Source organism: Pelophylax lessonae (assembly GCF_965119305.1).
Source record: "Pelophylax lessonae genome assembly, chromosome: 3".
NCBI lineage: Eukaryota > Metazoa > Chordata > Amphibia > Anura > Ranidae > Pelophylax > Pelophylax lessonae.
In genome coordinates, this window is record NC_138770.1 from 532,301,299 (window position 1) to 532,325,184 (window position 23,886).

A 23,886-nucleotide genomic window follows, 5' to 3' on the forward strand; every position below is an offset into this window, starting at 1 on the left:
CTGATTGCCTGCGGGAAAAAAAAATTATAAACACATTTTTTTAACTGCAGAAATATGTGCAATTTTATACGAAAGGTGAACTTAGCCTTTAATACTGGAAACTTGCTGACAGGAAAAAGTGGGTTGCATGAGAACTTCATTGGTAATGAGCATGGTGATGCTCCTTTTATTGTGCAGTCAGCCAACTAGGGGCGGGTCTGTGACAAAGTCATATTACTAAAATAGCAGTGGAGGAATGTAAGGCGGACAGCCTTGCTATGCTGTCTGGAGGGAACGTTCATGTTACATAAATAAATGAACAGTTTTTTTTTTTTTTCAATTAAAGTGTTACTAAACCCACAACAGTAAAATCAGTATGTACATGCATTAAAGCATGCTTGTTATACTCACAATAAAACCTAATGGATCCTCTGCATTGTGTAAAAAGGCTGTTTCATCCTGTCTTCTCTGATCCTCCCCTTCTTCCACTTTCCCCAAACCATCTCCTGATAGAACAGAGCCTTGGGGGGGGGGGGGGCAGTCTGCACATGCTGAGTTTGGTATGTATTGCTAGAAAGTTTTTGTTTTCTTGGGAGGGTGCACAGGGTCAATCAGCACTGTCCAGAAAGAGGGTCAGGGCTCCCGCAGCCTCATAGAACAATAAGAGGAGAATGAAAACTTCTCCTACAACATTAACCAGTGTTCTGCTGGACACTGATAGAAGTCACAAGACTGCTACATACTGCTGATGAGAAAAAGTATTTAGCAGTTTAGATTTACTAAATCTACTATTGCATTTCCATGTTCTGTGCACTGTGGGAGACCAGATATAGCTATAACACTTTAACTACTAAGTAGTTTTAACTTAACATTTGGTCTTTTTATTTTTAGAGGTCAGTTGTAGAACATATTTTTTCATATAAAAAGAATAAAAAAACACACTGAACAGAGCGCATGCCTTCAGAGCGCATGCGCCGCTCGCGCGAGTGGCTGCATGCACTGTAAATATCTCCTAAACCGTGCCGGTTTAGGAGATATTATTTGTACCTACAGGTAAGCCTTATTATAGGCTTACCTGTAGGTAAAAGTGTCAAAAAGCGGGATACTACCGCTTTAAGCTGTTTGCCTTCAGTGCTATAGAAATGCACTGTAATTTAAGAATAGGCATGCAGCTAACTAAAGGAAAAATGGGATTTTTGACTTACTGTAAAATCCATTTCTCTGATGTTCGACGGACAGAGCTCCTGATATTTATAGCCATTGGGTTATACTGCCCCCTACAGGAAGAGGACACTAGGCAGAAAAGAATTCTGATTACACCCATGGACAGTCCCAGGGGGTATACTCCCTCTCTCTGCTATAGCCACTCAGTTTTGTTACAAGCAGTGTTAGGAGAATTATAACTCCATAGAGCGTGGGTGCTGTGTCCGTCAATGAACATCAGAGAATAGGATTTTACGGTAAGTCAAAAATCACATTTTCTTTTTCATTCATTGATGGACACAGCTCCTGATATTTATAACCACTGGGACGTCCCAAAGCAGTGTTAAACATGAGGGGTGGGAACAACAAAAAATTCCCAAGGCTAAACATTAGCCAACCAGGCAACAGGAGCTCAACCAAACAACTGGAGCCCACCTGAAAAAAACAACACACCCTCAAAGAGGGTCAGGTCCTCTAAAAAGCAACTATAGAAAAAAATCAATCAGCTCAAAGAGTAAAAAATTTATAAATATGAGCTAAACACACAAGGTTAATCACCAAAACCCAAATATTAATCAATCAACATAAATAAGTGCAACACAATATATGTTAAAACATCAGCAAATGCAATCAATATAAAATATATCAGAGAAAACAGATAAGCCCAAAAGTCCCTTATACAGAGGAAGTAGAAGACGACAAGTGAAGGAGATGATAAATCCAGGATCCACTTCAGGTGATAAACCTTCACCTTTAATCAAGCTACTGCGCACACCTCAAACATAGACCTCTGTTTTACCAGCAGGTCAAATGGGCTTGTCTTTGCATTCAATCAGGGGTAATAATATTGCAGCTCCCCAGCCTTTGTTCCCTCCAGCGTGCATAATAAAGGACCAGGAGCAACCTCAATCCACTATCGAAGCTTCCCAAAGAGAGGTGCACATAAGAAGCAATAAAGGCAACATCTAAGAGCGATCCATTGAATAAAAATGCTCAATTTACTGGTAATGCACTTACATTAAAGGAGATTCAAAAAATTTAAAAAAGCCAGTGTCAATTCGGCTTACTGAAAGATGGCAGCGGATGACATCAGAACAGGTAGATCCTCCTGCGTTACGTCCTACAGGACTTCATCAGCGGGGTGGAGCCACAGGCTACATCACCTCAAATACTCCTCGTGGCCATGGAAACAGATCCCATCTATTTAGCTTATTACTAGACGACTCCAATATGAAGCCACCCAGAGAGACATCTAGTGGCCACACAGGAAAAGTGGTCCATCCGACCAACATGCAAATACTCAAAGGGAAACGAACCATTAGACACACTAAAAAGCAAATTCACAACTTTATTCCTCATAGATGGGACAAAAGAAGTGATTATATATATATATATATATATATATATATATATATATATAAATAAATAAATAATTAAAATCTGTCAAAAAATATTGCTCAATAAAGCCCTCATGGGCCCCTCTAATAAATAACATCTAAACCCACTGCCACCTTCCCACATAATAATGAAAAAAAGACACCTACATCAAAACCAAAACAAAAAAAAAAAAAAAAAAAGTTTTTTTTCCAAATCCATCCGCAAAACTTCCAAAAAAAATACAATTATATGTGTACACTTTTAATTAAAAAAAAACAACAATTAAAAACAAATGCAATCCTAATCATATATGGGCCTAAAATTTAGGATAACCAAAAAACAGAAAAATAATTGGTAAACTAGAGTCATCTGTCAGATATGAAACAATTGAGGTCAAAGTCCACATTCAATCCTGAAGGGACAAGGACCCCAGTTTCATAAATCCACCATGACTCTGACTCAACTGTCTAATGTAATGCCCCCCCCCCCTCGCCAATGTCTCTCAATTTTCTCCACCCCCCAAAATCTCAGGCATCTAGGATACCTATTATGGTGATACCTGAATTGTTGAGACATTATGTGTTTTCAGGTCTTTTTTAATGTTATTTACATGCTCTCCAATCCCAACATGTAAAAGTGTGCACCAACAACCAGGTGGCCGCCTTGCAAACCTGCGTCACTGACGCTCTAGTAGAGTGAGCCTTGACAGGTGAAGGGGGAACCTGACCCCTGATGGAATAGGCCTGAACCACTGTCTGTCTGATCTATCTGCAAATGGTCGCAGAGGAAGCAGACAACCCATTTAGATGTCCATCCGTGAGCACAAAGAGAGAGTCTGAATTCCTGAAAGTCTCCGTAGCTGCCAGGTACACCCTAATTGCCTGGAACACAGGGATGGCAACACAACGTCTTCATTCAAATGAAAATCAGAGACCACCTTTGGAAGGAACGACGGACAGGGGCGAAGAACCACCTTATCCCTGTGAATCAGCAGGTAAGGTGAACGACAGGATAATGTCGTCAGTTCCGACACCCTGCGCGCAGAGGGGATAGCAACTAAAAAGGCCACCTTCTGGCACAGCGTAAACCGGGGAATCTCCCAAATATTTTCAAAGGGAGGCTTCTGTAGAGCTGAAAGCACCAAATTAAGATCCCAAGGTGGCAATGGAGCCCGCACTGGAGGAACCAAATGTCGGACACCTTGAAGAAAGGTACACACCAGGGAGTGTGTGGCCAAAGGTCATTGGAAGAAGACCGCCAAAGATGATATCTGGCCCTTGATGGTACTTGATATCTGGACCCCCAAAACTTCGACCAAGTATTTCCGTCTTAGGTCTCCCGAATCCCACGTGATGCAGTGACTATGGCCCCCAATTCCCCCCCAAGCATCAGCCCAAGCTCGATGAAGGGAAAAACAAAGACTTTTTTCATCAACTCACTTCCAATATATAGAGTCTTAGGTGCTTGATTACATCATGCAAATGTATTGTATACAGAACATAATTAACATACCTGGCCATCTGGACAGAAACAATAGGCTCAGACAGGATTAGCATTATCATAATTGACTCAACAACCAACAAGCCCAAAACATAGCCGAATACGCATTCCTAGAAGTGTGAACACACAACACCTCTAAACAGATGAAAGCAGAAGACATAGGCTCGCAGACTGCCCGTCTCCATTTTCAACACACCTTATTAGAACTTAAAGCGGAGTTCCGGGCACAGAAGTCATTTTTTAACAAACATACCCCCGGGACAGTCAGGGCTAGTACATTCCACAATGGCTAGCCTCTGATTGGTCCCGGTTCGCACTTACCTTTTAGAAGAAATACTTACTTATAAAATTTCTTCCACAGCGTTTCCATCTCTCTTGTGGGCAGCTGAAGCCGACGCGGTCCTCTTCTGCGTCTTCTTCCGCGTCTACTTCTCCCAGAATGCGCCTGCACCGGCCCCTCTCGTCACTTCCGGTGCGGCGCCGCATTCCTAAACAGCTTCTGGTCATGCCCAGAAGCTGTTTAGCAGGGGAATGCGGCGTCTCCCGGAAGTGATGAGCGGGGCCGGTGCCGTCGCATTGATTCCTGGAAGCGATGATGTTCAGCTCCCAGGAATCATCGCGAGACAGGAAGTGACAGCGGAGCCGCGGCGCTGAGGGAGGAAGTACCCTGAGGCGAGTATTTACGATCTTCAATTACAAGGTTAAGTTTTAAAAAAAAAAAAAACCTAACTATCCAATTCCTTTTCAGGTGATGCAGAATTAGCGGACTTCCGGGCACAAAATCGATATTTTTTTTTTGTGCCCGGAACTCCGCTTTAAGTGTCAATTCACATCCTCCCAGTATACCATAGCTGAGTCTTCTGTCATTATCATCTGTTTAGTCTCTCATTGTGTGAAGTCCTTGGTTGTAGGCAGCTTAGGCCTAGAGTCTGTGTCGCTTGGGGTGACAGGGACTTGAATTCAAAGTAACAGTACTCCAATGGTCCCCCAGCATACACCCACACACAGAGCTCCCCTACAAGCCAGGGCCCGTAGTGCGTGGACAGGAGGCTGGCCTCCACACTCCTCCAGTAGCCAGTGATGAACGTCCCAGCAAATGGGCGTTCCTCACAGTACTCAAGGCCAATTTCTGTTCAACCCCCCGTTGAAGGAAGGTTAAGTTCCAAGCCACCGAGAAGGAGCGAGGATGAACCCCAAGAGACTCACACCACGCAATGTACGTCTTCCACGTACGATGGTAGATCTTCCTAGAAGTAGATTTCCTAGCTTTCAACAGTGTAGGAATCACCAACTCAGATAAACCCCTATCCATTAGTACCTGGTGTTCAACAGCCAAGCCGTCAAAGCCAGTGACTGTAAAGCAGGGAATATTGGTCCGTGGGACAGCAGATTATCGCTGAGAGGAAGCTGCCAAGGAACGGCGGCAACCAGCCGCACCAGATCGGTGTACCACTAAGATGACCAGAATCGATTCTGCGTAGAAGTCTGGGCAGAAGCTTGAGATTAGGAAAGGTGTAAATCAGACGATACCGACCCCACGGGGCCACCAGTGCGTCTGTGGGGCCCGCCAGAGGATCCCTTGACCGAGCCACAAACCTCTACACCTTTCTGTTAAGCCAAGATGCCAACAGATCGACCTCGTGGATGCCCCACGAGAGACACAACTGATGAAACAGCTCCGGATGAAGGGACCACTCCCCTTGGTCCAACGCCGGCCGAAAGAGATAATCCGCCTACCAGTTTTCCACCCCGGGAATGTGTATGGCGGAGAGGGCTTGAACAAACCGTTCTGCCCACCACAGAATGCCGGCTACCTCCAGAGCTGCCAGGACACTTCTTGTGCGCCCTGGTGATTGACATAAGCCACGGCCATGGCATTGTCCGATTGAATGAGCACTGGACATACCTGAAGACGATACGTCCAATGGTCCAGGCACAGTCCGATTGCTCAGAGTTCCAAGACATTGATCGGTAGTCTGGACTTTTATAGTGTCCAGAGCCCCTGAGCAGAATTTTTGCCGAGGACGTGACCCCAGCTTGACAGGCTGGCATCCATGGTGACCACTGTCCAATACAAGGGAAGGAAGGATTCGACCAGCCGAAGCGCCAGAGAATGAAGCCACCATATCAGGGAGTCAATCGGTCCCCAGCTCAGCCGAATCGGATTGTCCAGAGACTGTGGAGTCTTGTCCCACTTGACCAGAATCTCCCTTTGCAGGGACCTTGTTTGGAACTGTGCAAACGGAAACGCCTTGAAGGTAGACATCATCAGGCCCAGCCCCCGCATGAAAGTCTGGAGGGATGACCATCTGCTGGATAGCAGGAGGCGAATTGCAGCCTGCAATTTCTGAAGCTTGTCCAGAGGCAGGAGCACTCTGGCTTAGGCCGAGTCCAGAGTCAGACCCAGATAGACCAGCTTCGTGGACGTAACCAGAGCAGACTTCTAAAAACTCAGAATCCAGCCGAATAGTGATTTCCAGGTTTTCCACCAGAGCAGGAGACGACTCTGCTCGCAGAAGGAGGTGGTCCAAGTAGCCCAGTACCACGATCCCTCACTGGCATAACAATGCTAGCACCGGGGCTAACACTTTTGTGAAGACTCGAGAAGCAGAGGCGAGACCAAAGGGTAACGCCACAAACTGATGTTCCTTTCCCACGGCAAAGCGGAGGAAGTGCTGGTGACCTGCACATATTGGAATGTGAAGGTAAGCATCCTTGATGTTGATAGAGGCAAAAAAAATCCCCCTGATGCAGGGATGCTACCAACATGCGAATGGACTCCATCCTGAACTTCTGCACCCGCAGAAAGCAGTTCAGCGCCTTGAGGTCCAGGATGGGACGCACCTTGCCTTCCTTCCTGGGGACTTTAAACCGGTTTGAGTAAAAACCCCTGAAAACTGATGTCGGAACCAGAACAATCACCCCTTGAAGTAACCGGTCTTGTACCACCCCAAACAGACCCTGTAAGCAGTCTGGGGACAGGCGCAAGTTGGAAGAAAAGAACCTTGCCGGGGGACAAGAGCGAAGCTCGATCTTGTAGCTGGACCGAATAACTTTATGGACCCACTTGTCTTGTTCGAGGGAAGTCCATGGGTCCGGAAACCAGTGAAGACGTCCCCCTACCCCTGATTCGGGTGAGGGCACACCATTATGCTGATGGAGCCTTGTCTGTGGGTCTGGAGAAGCCCGATCTCGGTTTGCCAGACCAGGGTCGTTTGAATCCTCCAGAGGAGGCCCTGAAAGGCTTCGAGCCCTTGTGAGTCAATCCTAAGGGACGAAAAACTTCCTATGAGCCGAGAAGGGGGGCCCACTGGGGGAGCCGCATTCAAGGAGGCATCACAGATGAACTGCTGTCCCTGGACCAGCTGGTCTGCCAGCTTAGCAAAGGCAGGGGGGAGCTATTCTGTCTCCAGGTCACGGCGTAAAAGCTTAACCCAGTCGGTCAGAGTTTGCGACACCAGATCAATGGTAAATACCGGCCTCAGTGCTGAACCAGCCAGAGTGTACATATTGCGGGCCACAGCCTCCGCCTTCCTGTCAGCCAGATCCTTAAAGTCTGGGGACTCTTCAACTGGAATCATGGTTGCCTCTTTCAACTTGGAAACTGGAGGTCCACTAACGGTGGAACAGTCCACTTCTTAAGAAGGGACTCCTCATAGGGGTATCGCCTAGCAAATCATTTAGGCACCCTCCCCTAGGGGATGCTTTGGTCTTCCCCACAATTTATTATTAATTTTTATTGACAATCCTGTCAAAATGGGCGGGGAAAGGGAATACCATTGCCGCTCTGGATGGCTTGTGAGTGCCAAAGGGAATCTACGCCTCCGTCGCAGCTGTAGCTGCATCCTCCATTTTTAAGGTCTCCCGCACAGATACAATCAGTGCTTCCACCAGCGCCTTTTCGTGCACGGTTGCAGATGTGGAGGAATCATCCTCACTACTATCTGAGGATTCCGGGCGTGTGGTTGCAAAACCAGCAGGGTGACCTACGTCTGCAGCAGCCGAATCAGATTCAGGATCTGATTAAACAGATGAGGCAGGGGAAGGGGGGGGGGGCGCTTTTTGCTAGCCCGTTACCCGAAAAACCACCCCCAACCGGGAAACCGCAGTCAGTGCATCAATGGATGGTTGGAACCCGGAGGGCCCCACAGCCTCAGAGAGGGGATCAGGTGGGGAGATGTTCTCCAAAGAGTCACCAGGGGGACCCCACAAAAAGTGTAAAACACTGCAAAGGGACAGCCCTCACCGCGCTGGCAGCACCACCCAGCCACCAGGCACAAAGCACCAAGCGATCCTCAGCAGAGAGGGAGAGGACCCCACCAGACTCACCACCCAGCAGAAACAGGCACCTGCAGCCACCAGGATAATCTGCACTCCACGTGCGGTGATCAGGAAGTAAAAAGATCCAGGAGACAGAATCAGGGGATGAGGAGAGGTTCCCACCACCAAAATCGCCGCCCACAGGGCTCCACAGTTATGGCCGCCGCTATTTTCAATGCCAAAAACACCACAGAATGGCCGCCGGACTACACAAACACGGCCACCGTGCATTGATCACACAGGCTACAAGAAAATGGCAGCTTCAAGAGGCTCCCAGGGATCCAGGAGGGGTCCCTGGGCCTCAAGGACGAGCCCAGGCAGGACGGGGGGCCCTGGCAGGAGCCTCCACAAGGTACAAAACCACCCCCCCCCCCCACAGAGACGATCGTCCGGTCGCCGGCGGTGCACCCCCCCGCCCCCATCGCCAGCATAGTGCCCTGCCCCCACCCCAGGAGGTGGATCAGAACCCCCACACAGACCCAGCATAGGTGGAGGGGGGTAGGATAGGGGGCAAAGATTGAAGTGGGTGCCTAACGGGAAAGAGGGGAACCTGGGGGTCCGACCATCCCAAGGAGGGGCCAACGTTCACCCCAAACCCTCCAGGGGGAGAGGGTGGGACAGCTACTCACCATACCGGGAACCAGGCGGGCACTGCTCCAGGCAGAAACCCTCACCATCGAATTGGGGGGCTGTCGGCCAGGTGGAACACTGCGACTTGGGCCTAGACCCGGTCGTATGCGACCTCGCGAGGCATTTAACTCGCAGGCCAGCCCCCGTCCGGTGGGGCTATGTCGCCGACCTAGCACGAATCTGAGGTCTGTGCTAACTAGCTGGCCAGACTGGGGTGACCACTGGATCTAGATTATCCAGCCCATCGCTCACAGTTGATTGTAGCTCTCACAGGAAAAAAACAGGAATACAATTTCTATCTAAAATGACAAAATTGGCAGGACCAGAGATCCCAGCAAGGAACTAGGTCCTTACTCCTGACTGGGCAGAAAAAAAAACTGAGTACCTATAGCAGAGAGAGGGAGTATACCCCCTGGGACTCCCCATAGGAGTAGCTAGACTTTTTTTCTGCCAAGTGTCCGACTCCTGTAGGGGGCAGTATAACCCAATGGTTAAGAATATCAGGAGCTGTGTATGTCAATGAACGAAAAACAAACAAGTATTTTACTAGTATTTAAAATAAGCCAACTGTTAATGATAAACAATGCCTTAGCATTCAATCATTTTGTTTGGGTTTAAATCCATTATGTTGTGTGGTGGGAGGACTCTTAATGCAGAAGCTTCAGACCTCCAGGATATAGTACGTATGATGCTTTATTACTTGTGACAATTATAAAACTGACAGATTTTTTGACCAAAATGAAATTACACCCAAAGATCTAAACAAGCAAAAAGCCACACCTAAACATTAGTAAATGAAGAAATCAACCAAATCTCACAGCTATTCATACATTTAGACATAATTCCAGCACTTACTTGGAAATTGCCAGCATCTACTCTGTACTGGTAAGTTGGATCATGTAATTCATTAACACTGTTTAAAATAAAATAGTCAATTAACTTTCTTGATTATACATAAAAAAGATATAAATGTTTGAAAAGACTGCATGCATATGTAAGCTGGGCAAACTTTAAAAACAAAAATTTGACAACCCATATTTTATCCAGAGAAAGACATAAAAACCTTATAAGATGTGTTACAATTTCCTTTAACACTTAAAAAAATCCTTAGTGATTTTTAATAGCAATTAAATCCATGGGCTAACATGCTACTTCTTTGTTATAAATGTAAGACATATAGACAGACTAAATTGGTTTAAGTTCATAAAGCTCAGATAAAACACAGTGGTATTTCATTAAATTCTACTGGCCACGGTATGGTGAGCTGGATTGCGTCACGCCAAACTGTACTACATAAAAAACCCTGCATCCCGTACAGTGTTTAAAAAAAATGGTTTAAAAGTGGTGGAAATTTGAGCCCTTATCTTTAAAAGAAGTGTGGGGTTCCAAAAAACAAAACAAACCTACATACTCGCTTATGTGGCTGCAGTATCAGTTTGAAAGTGCATCTATCCTCTGCTGGCTCAGAAACCAAGAACCAAATCGATCACATGACCGCAGATCGCTCAGTTTTGCAGTCTTCACTGAGCAGTCACAGTCTCTCTGCTCTGCCCCTCCAGCACTCACTGGAGCACCAGACTGTGGAGAGGTCAAGAGTGGCTGGTACAGGCTCGCAGAGTTGGGTAAGGAGGCTTAGCCGGCTGCTGGTCAGACATCCGCGTTGATCCCAACGGTATGGTTCTGTGATGTCAGCCAACAGCTTTAGGCCCCTGCTGGCTGAATCTGGGTCACAGGAGTGCAGAACCAAGTGTACTCCTGTAACGCACATGGGAAGTATGGCCAAAAGAGCTTTAGCCATACTTCTCCTTTAAGTGGTAAAAAGTCAGTAGTTTCGATTGCCACCCGCATCCTAGTTGGGGAGATTTCCTTCACTTCCCTGTGACCACATAAAGTGAAGGGAAAACTTTTCAACAATGGTGTATCCAAGGGTATTTTTATTACAGATTAAGCAATACTTGCATTACTGTGAATTAGTCTTCAATTTCTGGAATTAAACAGTCACCAAAGGCCCATTCATACCATTAAGAACTATTGCAATTAACATGCATTACTTTAAGGCTGCCCTTTTTTTGGGCTGGTGTTAATGGCTCTTTCATGGTATGCATTAGCTGAATGCAAGGCTGGTACATTATGTTATTGGTTTTTCCAATTGCCTGAAAGTAAAAGTCACATCACAATTATTGTGATAATTTAGAGGACAAAAACGAAGGAGTGTTACACCTCGCCAGTTCTACCCTTACCTTACTCCCCTACCCATCCCCCTTTATCCAGCCCTCCCTCATAATTACCAAATCAGGCCCATTATGGGCATTCTTTATTTGTGAGCAGATTCACTATTCCAAATTACTGTAGAGAAAAAAAAAAAAAAGGAATGGGGGGGGGGGGGGAGCTTAGGCAAGCAGGAAACAAGTGCCTATGCAGGGCTCGTTCCATTTCTCATCCACTGTTTCTTTTACATATCATGGGATTTCCTCAACTGTTCCCGCTCTTTCCTTCTCGGATACATTTTCATTAACCACATAACTTATGTAAATTAAAGATTGTTTAAGCTCAAACCAGCTTTTCCAGCTTACATAGAATTTTAAATAGGAGGCATTTTGTAAATGTATCAACTCTTTCATTAATCTTGTTCTATCTATCTCTCTAAACCATTCCAACATAATTGGAAATTTTCTTTGATTTCCAATATTTCGTTGGATTCAACAAAAAAAGGAATAAGACATTTTGTATTTTTTCCTTGTCTAGCTTGTAGCATGAAATACACATTGCCAGAGATCTTGCCCAATTTCAGAATTGCTAATCATCTTAATGAGGTTTAAAACTTTTTCCCAGTATAGCTGAATCCTTGGGCAATGCCAACAGATGTGGGAATGCCTTCCCTCGCCCTCACACTCTCTCCAACAAGGACAGTGACACAGCAATGGTACAACAATGACAGTGCTGAATTGATCTTGTGTAGTTTGGATGGAACATAATACCACCCAGTCAACAGTTCATAGTTTATTTCTTTTATCCTCGTATCTATTGAGGTAGAATGTACATAATCTATAACTTTACACTTTAGAGCTTCAGAGCCTCAGGGATAGGAAGATTTAATTCATGCGTCCATCCATTCAAGAGACATGAGAGTCCGGGGTCCAGGAAAGACACCAGCATCTTAAAAAAAATTGAAATGCCATGTCTAGTTATATCCCCCCCCCCCCCCCCCCCAGGTCTATAAGCCACTCCAATAGAATGAGCTCAGAAATTGAGCAGAGAAATTTTAGCAAAGAAGCCACAAAATGCTAAGAATTGTCAAAATCTTCAGGCATCCCATGGTGAAGAGCCGTCCTTACACCACGCTACCTCGCAATACTGACAGTGAACAAAGAACATTACCATTCAAAACATCCCTAATGCCCCGTACACACGTGCAGATTGTCGGCCGTAAATATTCGGCCGACGACCGATCGGCCGATCGTAGGCTTGTTAGCATGATGCTTCCGACAGCGCACTTTTCGGCCGAACAGAATCTGTCGTGCAAGCATTAAAATTTTTGTAGGCCGACACCAGAACGGCCGATTGTTCGCCAGTCAGTACAGAATTCGGCCGACAGACAGCAGATTTGCAAGACTGGGCATGCTCAGAAAAGAAAAAACACAGGGAAAGTTAACCATCACATGACATCACTTCTGCAGTCGGCGGACAAAATTCGTGTGCAGTCTTTTGCACTTTTCGGCGGACACGACAGCCCGGGGACAAAAGACAGCCCATCGGTCGGCCGACGATCGGTACGTGTGTACGAGGCCTTAGTCTCAAACACTTTGAAGTTGTCCAATTTCAATAGGACTTGTTTTATTTCCCCAGAAGGGAAGTAATTTGTACCTGACAGGGGCATTAAGAGACTATTGTACTGCCATTTCATGTTTTTATAGAGGTTGTCCCAAGCTTTTAAAGCAAAACTACACTTTTGTTGAACAAAAAAAAAAAAAAAAAAAAGAAGAAACATTCCCCACTTATTCTGAAGAAAACCTTGTTTGTTCCTCTGTGCTGATTGGGTCAAATGGGAGTGTTTTTTTTAAATTATCTATCAGTTGTGGCAGCTGCAGGGCTCTAATGAGGGAAACTGCTGGGCCTGCTTTCCTTTAGATGTGCTCCTATTGGGAGTATATAATGAAAAATGACATTTTTTATTGCAGGGCATACCAGAAATCTGACTTGTATCTTAAGCAGACTTCTGGGAAAATTCGTGGGCCAATCACACCAGCAGGAAATTATGTTCCTGGGGTGTGATCAGTACACATTCTGTGTACAGAACAGCTCCAGGTAGCCATATTGCATTGCAATTTCAGAAAATACAACAGCTGCAGATTGAAAAAGGTAAGGTCATTTTTAATAACATTCAATTACAATATGATCGCAATTTTATACGCTATAGTGTTTTTTTTTTTATATGCTATTTTTTCTTTCCCCATGAAAGTGGAGTTACCCTTTAAGGTTTCTGCTGTAATAGTGGCTAAATCTTTAGATAAACCTCTATGCTGCCTCGGCAACCACATAGTCAGGCCTAAGGATGTTTCACTTATGATTTACTCCAATTGTAACCCAGTTTAAAAGGAGGCGCTATGTGTCAAATCAATTGCTCTTGGCAAAACTGCTGCTTTACGATAATTCTCAAGATCTGGTAAAGACAATCACCCAGTTGACTTAGAGGCCCCCTTGTTGCAAATAAAATGCTTGTTAGATTTAGGCTTCCAGATAAATGTCTAACAATAATCTAAAAGTTTTAAAATCGGCCCCTGGAAGATTTATTGCGAGCGCCTGGAAAATAAACAGAGCCTTCGGAAGGGTCATCAATTTAATCACGTTTAGCCTGCCAGCAGGACAACCATTTGATTCCTGCTTAATTTTATGGCGAAAAGGTAGACAATTATCCTGATATAAATCTGTTACTGATGCAAATAGATTTATGCCTAGATATTATAAGCCCTTTTATTTCCATTCAAAAAAGTAGAGGGGTTTAAGGGCACTAAGCTCCCTTTGGGGGACAGAGAGGTTGAAGATTTCAGATTTCTCTACGTTGACCTTTAAGTTTGCGATTTCCCCATATCTTTTCAATTCCATTAGAATGTTTGGCAATGTCTGTCTTGGATTAGATCCATAGAACATAATATCATCAGCAAATGCAGTTACCTTATGTTCTTGCCCTGCATACCTTGATATGTTCCAGATCAGCGCTAGGAGGGGTTCTAGATACAGCACAAATAACAATAGAGAGTGGGCATCCCTGTCACCTTCCAATTATAGATAGCAAATGGGCGTGACAGAGTTCCATTTACTCCTATTATAGCAGCTTGTCTGGAATATAATGCCTTTATCCATTTATACAAACCTGAGCCCAACCCAAGATGTCGTAAGGCTGAAAGCATACAATCCCAGTCCTACCTTTAAAAAGCTTTTTCAGAATAAATTGACAGGAAAAGGACTGGTTTCTTGCCTCTCCTTACTCTATGCATTAACAGGATGGTTCTCAGTACCATTGTCGCTCGCTTCCCTCTCAGGGACTGCTCGATCTTTCTCTATCCAATCTGACATAAAGCGCTTCAGCCTCTCAGCCAATATTTTTGCAAATAGTTTAATATCTTCATTTATTAATGATATTGTCCTGAAGCTAGAGCACAATGCTGGATCTTTCCTAAGAAATGGCTTCCATGTACATTGCTTTACCCTCCCCAATATAATTCATATATACCTGGAAAACTGGATTTTTGTCTTACCGTAAAATCCTTTTCTCTGATGTACATTGACGGACACAGCTCCATATCTTCTTTGACTCTTGGGTTATTCTGCTCTCCATAGGAGTAGGACACTAGGCTGAGAAGAATTGACTATGCCTATAGGGCAGTCCTGGGGGGGTATACTCAAACTTCCTGCTATAGGACCTGAGTTTTGTAACAAGCAGTGTCAAAAGAACACATAACAACTCAACAGAGGGGTGGGTGCTGTGTCCGTCAATGAACATCAGAGAAAAGGATTTTACGGTAAGACAAAAATCTAGTTTTCGCTTTCGTTCATTGACGGACACAGCTCCATATCTTTTTTGACCCTTGGGACGTCTCAAAGCAGTGTCAACATGAGGGGTGGGAAAAAACATTGCAATAACATATTTCCCCAAAAAGGCTAAACGTAGCCAACCAGGTAAACCAGGAGCTCTACCAGGAATTGAAAACAGGAACAGGCTGAAGCCTCTGCAACAGCAACCTGCAAAACTTTGCAGCCAAAAGCAGCATCCACAGATGCAAATACATCCACCTTGTAAAATTTTGTGAAGGTGTGCACAGACGACCAGGTGACCGCCTTGCAAACCAGGACCATTGACGCCTGATGACAGAAGTCCTAGGAGGCACTAAGCACCCTCGTAGAATGTGCCTTAACAGGAAAAGGAGGAACCTGACCCTAATGGAATAAGCCTGCACCACCGTCTGCCTTATTGATCTGGAAATGGTCCTGCCTTGTCCATCTGGAAATGTTTGAAGCAGATGCGGCCTGCCCCTTACGAGACCCATCCATGAGGACAAACGAGGAATCCGATTTCCGAATCTAATCAGTGGCCACCAAGTACACCCTGGTGCCCAGGGCCAAACGCGGATCTACATATCGTTGTAGAAACTCCAGCAGACGGGACACCGAAAAGGAACGGGGGAAAAGCCCCGAGACTCACACCAAGTAATGTACGCCCTCCAAACTCTATGATAAACCTTCCTAGAAGTTTCTAGCTTTAACAGTGTAGGAATTAACTAATCCAACAACCCTCTGTCCCTCAGTACCTGGCTTTTAATAGCCAGGCCCTTAAAGCCAGCGACTGTAAAGCAGAAAGGTAGATCGGTCCATGAGACAAAAGATCTTCCCTGAAAGGGAGTTTCCAAGGGGCATCGGCTACCAGCCTTACTAGGCCTACGTTACAAGACTGGCGAGGCCAGTCTGGGGCCACCAGAATAACTGGAATCCCTTCTGCCTTGATTCTGTGCAGAAGTCTCGGCAGAAGTTGTAGTGGCAGAAAGACATATATTAGCCGATACTGACCCCAAGGGGCCACCAGAGCGCCCGAGGCATCGGCCAGAGTATCCCGAGACCTTGCCAAAAACCTCTGAACCTTCTGGTTGAGAAGAGAGGCCAACAGGTCCACATGAGGAGTCCCCCACCGGAGACACAGTTGTTGAAACCCCTCCAGGTGAAGAGACCATTCGCCTGGATCCAGCGCCTGCCAACTGAAGTAGTCCACCTGCCAATTTTCCACCCCTGGAATGTGCACAGCAGAGAGGGCTGGAACAAAACGTTCTGCCAACCTTAAAATGCCGGCCACTTCTCTGGCCACTAGGGCCCTTTTGGTGCTCCCTTGGTGATTGACATATGCCATATCCGTGGCGTTGTTCGATTTAATCCTTATCGGGTCCCCCCGCAGATGATCTGTCCACAGAGACAGGCAAAGCCTGATCGCTCAAATCTCCAGGACATTGATTGACAGCCTGGACTCCTTCCGAGTCCAAGCCCCCTGAACAAGACAGGCTGACACCTCCCCACCCAGACAGGCTGGCATCCATGGTAACCACCGTCCAGTACAGGGGGAGAAAGGATATTCCCTGTCGAAGCGCCAGGTAGCAGAGCCCCCATATCAAGGACCCCCTCATACCCCGGCTCAACAGGATCAGATTGTCTATGGACTGTGGATTCTTGTCTCATTTGGCAAGAATCTCCTTTTGCAGAGGTCTGGTATGGGACTGAGCAAACTGAACCACCATCGAAGGTGGAGACCATCAAGCCCAGCACTTGCATGCAAGTCCTGAGGGTTGACCGCCGGTTGGACAGCAGGAGCTGAATCGCATGCTGCAACTTCAGCTTTTTTGTCTCCGGAAGAAACGTCTGGGCTGAGGCTGAATCCAGAGTAAGGCCCAGGTAGTCCAGTTTGTTGGACAGAGTCAGAGCTGGTTTCTGAAAATTCAGTTTCCAGCCGAACTTTTGCAAGGTTCGCACAGTGATGTCCAAATCGTCTTTTAAGACGGTCAGAGATTTTGCGCGCAGAAGGAGATCGTCCAGGTACCCCAGAACCACCATCCCCCTCTGCATGAGCAAAGCGAACGCCGGGGACAAAATTTTGTGAACACTTGAGGAGCTGAGGCGAGACCAAAGGGTAGCACCATAAATTGATAGTGCTCCTCGCCCACAGCAAAGCGAAGAAAATGCTGGTGCCCGACATATACTAGGAGACGAAGGTAAGCGTCCTTGATGACTACCGTGCTAATGGACTCCATCCGAAATTTCTGAACCCCACACAAAACGGTTCAGGGATTTGAGATCCAAGATTTGACGAACCCTGCCTTCCTTCCTGGGAACCGTAAATAGGTTTGAATAAAACCCCTGAAATCTTTCAGACTCTGGAACTGGTACAATGACTCCTTGCGAGAGCAGATCCTGTACTGCCCCGAGAAGGCCTTGCAGACGATCCGGGGAGAGACACAAGTTGGAAGGGAGGAACTTTGTCGGAAGCAAGGACCGAAACTCGATTATGTAACCGGACCGAATCAACTCGTGGACCTATTTGTCTTAAATTAAAGAGGTCCATGGGTCTGGAAAGAAGTGAAGACGTCCCCCCACCCCAGGTACAGATGAGGGCGCCTCTTCATGCAGAGGTGGACTTGTTTGCGGGACCAGCGGAACCCGCTTTTGGAGTTACCAGACCAGGGTCTCTTTGAACGGGTGGATCATGATTCCTTGTCCTGCGATCCTGCAGGACGAAAGGGCCATTTGTGAGCCGAGAAGAAAGGACCACACTTGCAACCAGGCTCTTTCCTCTTGGTGACCTGTGGAAGCAGAGTACTCCTACCTCCTGTAAGACCTTTAATGATCTCTTCCATAGAAGCTCCCAACAGGCGGTCTCTTATAAAGGGGAGATCGGTCAGCACCCTTTTGGAAGTCTGGTCCGCAGACCAGCATTTTAGTCAAATCATGCAGTAAAAAAGTGACAGCTGTGACAGACACTGCAGGCTAAAGGGGCTGCATCCAGAGAGGCATCACAGATTGCCTGTAACCCCTGTACCAACTGATCCGCCAGCCCTGTCAGCTCAGGAGGATGCTGACCCCCTTCCAAATCCTGGCGCAGAAGCTTAGCCCATTCCGTTAAGGTCTGGGAGAACAAGGTTATGGCAAACACTGGCCTCAAAAGTGAACCAGCCATGGTAAAAAGGTATCGGACCAGAGACTCAGCCCTCTTGTCAACAGGGTCCTTAAAGGACGGAGAGTAATCCATGGGTAGCATGGTGGCTTTATTTAACCTGGAAAATTGAGAATCCACCACCAGCGGAACTGTACTTTTCTTTAAAAAGAACTCTTCACAAGGATACCTCCTAGCTAAATGCTTAGGTATCCTGACCATGCGTTTTGGAGAACCCCACTGACTTGCGACAATATCGTCGAAATAGGCGGGAAGGGGGAATACCTTAGTTGCCTTGGAAGGTCTGCGGGTACCAAACTGCACCGGCGCAGCCTCCACAAGTGCCTTTTTATGCGCGGCCATAGTGGAAGAGGATTTATCCTCACTGTCAGAGCACTCAGGGTACGTGGACGAAATCAACCTCAGAGTCTGAGGAGGCAGAGGATGCAGGTGAAGGGGGGGGGGGGGCACTTTTTGCTAGGCCTATTTTGAAGGGCCATATCAACTTTCGACACCAGTGACTGTAGGACCGTCGTCAGGGCCACCAGGGTGGACTGAGACAAAGAGGGTCCCGCAGCTTCTGAGAGTGGGTCAGGTGGCGACACATGCTCCAGGGACTCCATAGTTAATCTGGGGACTGCCAGCAACATCTGCAAAAATCGCTGTGAAACACCCTTCCACCCACTGCTGTACCAGTGGCACCACAGGTCCCAGTGCACCAAACCCCCCCCCCCCCCAAAACACTGCTATAGCAGAAAGAGGGAGCGTGCCCTCCCACAGGGACTCACCACCATCGACTCAAGAGGGACACAGAGCGCAAAACTGCAAGCTGTGCGGCGATCAGAGAAGAGAAGGAAGCGCAGACACTGCTACTAAAGGCCCACCGCCGAATCACCGCTCCACAGTCTACCACATAGAAGACTTATCAATAAACTGCAGTCATTGAGCATGGACTCCCATATTGTTGAGTGGATTAGGCAGTGGCTGAGTGACAGACAACAGAGGGTTGTAGTCAATGGAGAACATTCAGAACAAGGTCATGTTACCAGTGGGGTACCTCAGGGATCTGTACTGGGACCAATTTTGTTTAATATCTTCATAAGTGATATTGCAAAAGGCCTTGATGGTAAGGTTTGTCTTTTTGCTGATGACACAAAGATATGTAACAGGGTTGATGTTCCTGGAGGGAAACGCCAAATGGAAAAGGATTTAGGAAAACTAGAAGAATGGTCAGAACTCTGGCAACTGAAATTTAATGTGGATAAGTGCAAGATAATGCACCTGGGGCGTAAAAACCCAAGGGCAGAATATAGAATATTTGACACAGTCCTGACCTCAGTATCTGAGGAAAGGGATTTAGGAGTAATTATTTCAGAAGACTTAAAGGTGGGAAGACAATGTAATAGAGCAGCACGAAATGCCAGCAGAATGCTTGGATGTATAGGGAGAGGTATAAGCAGTAGAAAGAGAGAAGTGCTTATGCCGCTGTACAGAACACTGGTGAGACCTCACTTGGAGTATTGTGCGCAGTACTGGAGGCCATATCTCCAGAAGGATATAGATACTCTAGAGAGAATTCAGAGAAGAGCTACTAAACTAGTACATGGATTGCAGGAAAAAACTTACCAGGAAAGGTTAAAGGACCTTAACATGTATAGCTTGGAAGAAAGAAGAGACAGAGGGGATATGATAGAAACTTTTAAATACATAAAGGGAATCAACTCGGTAAAGGAGGAGAGCATATTTAAAAGAAGAAAAACTACCACAAGAGGACACAGTTTTAAATTAGAGGGGCAAAGGTTTAAAAGGAATATGAGGAAGTATTACTTTACTGAGAGAGTAGTGGATGCATGGAATAACCTTCCTGCAGAAGTGGTAGCTGCAAATACAGTGAAGGAGTTTAAGCATGCATGGGATAGGCATAAGGCTATCCTTTATATAAGATAGGGACAGGGACTATTCATAGGATTCAGATATATTGGGCAGACTAGATGGGCCAAATGGTTCTTATCTGCCGACACATTCTATGTTTCTATGTTTACCAGAAAAAGCCACCGCATTAGAATCAAAGGGAAACTTTCATAACATGGCCGTCGAGCTACACAAACATGGCCGCCGATACCATTCAGAACCATCCAGGGCAAAATGGCAGCGCCCGCGCAACCCTTGGGGCCCCACAGGACCACCAGGTACATGCATCCAGCAAGGGGGACCCTGGCAAGGACCCCCACCAGGACCATCACTCCAGAATTTTTGCGGACTGGTCAGCCGGCGTCGTGCTCCCTCCCCCCGACCCCATCATGGCTAAACACCCCCGATACATGTAAATGGTATGGCCACCCCCCGTGGGGGGGGGGGGGTACTGAGGGGAGACCTAGGTGAAAGACTGGGCAGGGGAGACCCCAATAATGAGGAACAGCCCCAGTGGGAAGGAATAAATTAATGGGGGGGCCTACCAACCCAGGGAGGGGCCCGCGTCCACCCTGAGGATTCACCAGAGGAAAGGGGGGACACTATTCACCACACATTGGAACCGGGTGGCACCACCGCACCATCTTCGAATGGGGGTGCTGCGGGCCAGAGGTACACTGTGACACAAGTCCATGACCACGGCTATGCATCCTCGCAAGACGTTTAACTCGCTGGCCAGCCCCCGTCCAGCGGGGCTATGTAGCAGCCAACCTAGCGGCGCAGAGCTGCAGTAGGGTCGCGCTCGCTGGCCGGACTGGGAAGACCGTAAGGATCTAGGATATCCAGTGCGTCGCCCAGTCCAGCAGTTGATTGTAATTTTCACTGGAACAGACTCGATTGTAGTTCCGAAAATAATAAAAGAAAAAATTTCCGTTTAAAGAAAAAAAAAAAATGCTAGGATCAAAGATCTCAGCAAGGAACTAGGTCCTCGCACCTTACTAGGCAGAAAAAAAAACTGAAGTCCTATAGCAGGAAGTGGGAGTATACCCCCTAGGACTGCCCTATGAGTGTAGTCAATTATTTTCTGCCTAGTGTCCTACTCCTAACTCCGCATAACCCATAGGACAAAGAAGATATGGAGCTGTGTCAGTCAATGAATTCAAGAGAAAGGAGGTATTAGAATCCCTCTACATTTTTTCAAAAGTATAGACGTATACCCATCTGAGCCAGGGCTCTTACCCACTTTGGTGATATTAATTGCCGCTTCCTTCTCTTTCTTCTTTAGAGAATTCCCTATCTAGATTAGTTACAATTTATTTTCATAACACAGGAAATTTCACCACTTTTAAGAATGTGAATGGAATATTATAATGACAAAACTATTTAAAATATCAGTTACAATAACTCATACAGCTTAGCAAACTGATCATATAACAGTTTTTCTTTTAGTAGATTGGGAAAGGGTTAGAACTTCCATTAGCTCTTTATTCCTGTCGGTCTCTGATGGCAAGAATACATTACTCTTTGTCCCAGTGATCACACATTAAATGAGGAACAATACACATAATAAGGACAACAACATGTTATCGCAACTGAGTTTTCTATGCTCTTTATTATATAAACCAAAAAAGTAATAAAAAAAATGGATTTTTGTATCACGGTAAAATCCTTTTCTCTGAGGTTCACTGATGGACACAGCTCCATATCTTCTTAGACCCTTGTGTTTATGCTGCTCTCTCTTAAGGAACAGGACTAGGTGTAAACAAACTTGGCTTCGCCTCTGAGGCAGTCCCAGGGGATTTACCCTCACTTCCTGCTATAGGACTTCAGTTTGTAATAAGCCGTGTCAGAAGAATACATAACTCAACCCAACAGAGGGGTGGGTGCTGTGTCTGTCAGTGAACCTCAGAGAAAAGGCTTTTACAGTAAAACAAAAATAAAATTTTTCTCTTTTGTTTACTGACGGACACAGCTCCATATCTTCTTAGACCCTTGGGATGTCAGAAAGCAGTGTCAATATGAGGGGTGGGAAAAAACACAATAGTTATAATTCCCAACAAGGGCTAAACATAGCCAATCAGGTAAACCAGGAGCTCAACCAGGAACAACTGGAGCTCACCACCAGGAAAAATAATACACTCTCAAGAGGCAAGAGCCTCTGCAACCGCAGCCTGCAAAACTTTGCGGCCGAACGCAGCATCCAAATATGCAGGAAATCCACCTTATAAAACTTTGTGAATGTGTGTACAGACAACCACGTAGCCGCCTTGCACACCTGAACCACTGACGCCTGATGACGGAAGGCCCAAGAGGTATTAAATGCCCTCATAGAATGCGCCTTGACGGAAAGGAGGAACCTGACAATTGATAGAATAGGCCTGCACCACAGTCTGTCTGATTCATCTGGAAATGGTTGCAGCAGATGCGGCCTGGCCTTACGGGATACATTCGTAAGGACACACAAAATTTGCTAATTGACTCAGTCGCCGCCAAGTACACTCAGATTGCCCGAACCACATCCAAGGTGTGTTTTGCTTAAGAAACAGACGGCAACACAATATCCTCATTTAAATGAAACCCAGAGACGACCTTAGGAAGGAACGCCTGACAGGGTCGTAACACCACTTTGTCCCTGTGAACCACCAGGTAAGTTGATCGACAGGACAACGCAGCCAACTCCGACCCTACACGAAAAAGTAATAGCCACCAAAAAGGCCACCTTCTGTGACAAAGTGAGCAGAGAAAGTTCACGAATATTTTCAAAAGGAGGCTTTTGAAATACCGACAGTACCGAATTGAGATCCCACGGAGGTACCAGGGATCTCACCGCAGGAGCCAGATGGAGAACCCCCTAAATGAAAGTGTGAACCAAGGAATTGAAAAAATATGGCCAAGGCGGAAATCTGGCCCTTGGTGCCCAGAGCCAAATGTTGCTCTACACCTAGCTGTAGAATCTCCAGCAGACAAGACACAGAAAGGGAACGGGGAGAAACCCCCCCGAGACTCACACCAAGTAATGTATGCCCTCCAAACTGGATGATGAACCTTTCTGGAAGTAGATTTCCTAGCTTTCAACAGAGTAGTAATCACCGACTAACAGCCCTCTGTCCTTCAGCACCTGGCTTTCAATAGCCATGCCGTTAAAGCCAGCGACCGTAAAGCAGGATTGAAGATCGGTCCTTGAGACAGAAGATCATCTCTCAGAGGAAGTTTCCAAGGAGCGTTGGCTATCAGCCTTACTAGGCCTGCGTACCAAGGCCAGGGAGGCCATTCTGGTGCCACCAGAATGACTAGAATCCCTTCCACCTTGATTCTGCATTGCAGGCTCGACAGAAGTTGTATTGAAGGAAAAGTGTAAAATCAGACAATACTGACCGCAAGGGGCCACCAGGGCGTCTGTGGCGTCAGCCAGAGGATCCTGAGACCTTGACACGAACCTCTGCACTTTCCTGTTGAGACAGGAGGCCAACAGGTCCACTTCGGGAGTCCCCCACTGGAGACAGAGTTGATAAAACACCTCCGGATGCAGAGACCATTCTCACTGATCCAACGTCAGCCGACTGAGGTAATCCGCCTGCCAATTCTCTACCCCCGGAATATGAACAGCATAGAGGGCCTGCCCACACGTTCTGCCCACCTTAGGATGTTGACTAATTTACAGGCCACCAGGGCACTTCTTGTGCCCCCTTGATGATTGACATATGTCACAGCCGTGGCATTGTCCGATTGTACCCTTACCAGGCACCCCTGCAGGCGATCATTTCCCTGGGACAGAAAGC

The 23,886-nt window shown here is 46.5% G+C and overlaps 1 protein-coding gene across 2 annotated transcripts in view; it reads right to left on the reverse strand.

The window, feature by feature from the left end:
* The window catches only part of TMEM181 (transmembrane protein 181), a 130,403-nt gene that overhangs the window by 38,042 nt on the left and 68,475 nt on the right, over positions 1 to 23,886 (reverse strand). For both annotated transcript variants that reach the window (XM_082251621.1, XM_082251622.1), the window contains exon 11: positions 9,865 to 9,922. In XM_082251621.1, coding sequence (XP_082107747.1) covers positions 9,865 to 9,922 — 58 coding nt within the window. The remainder of the gene's footprint in view (positions 1 to 9,864; positions 9,923 to 23,886) is intronic.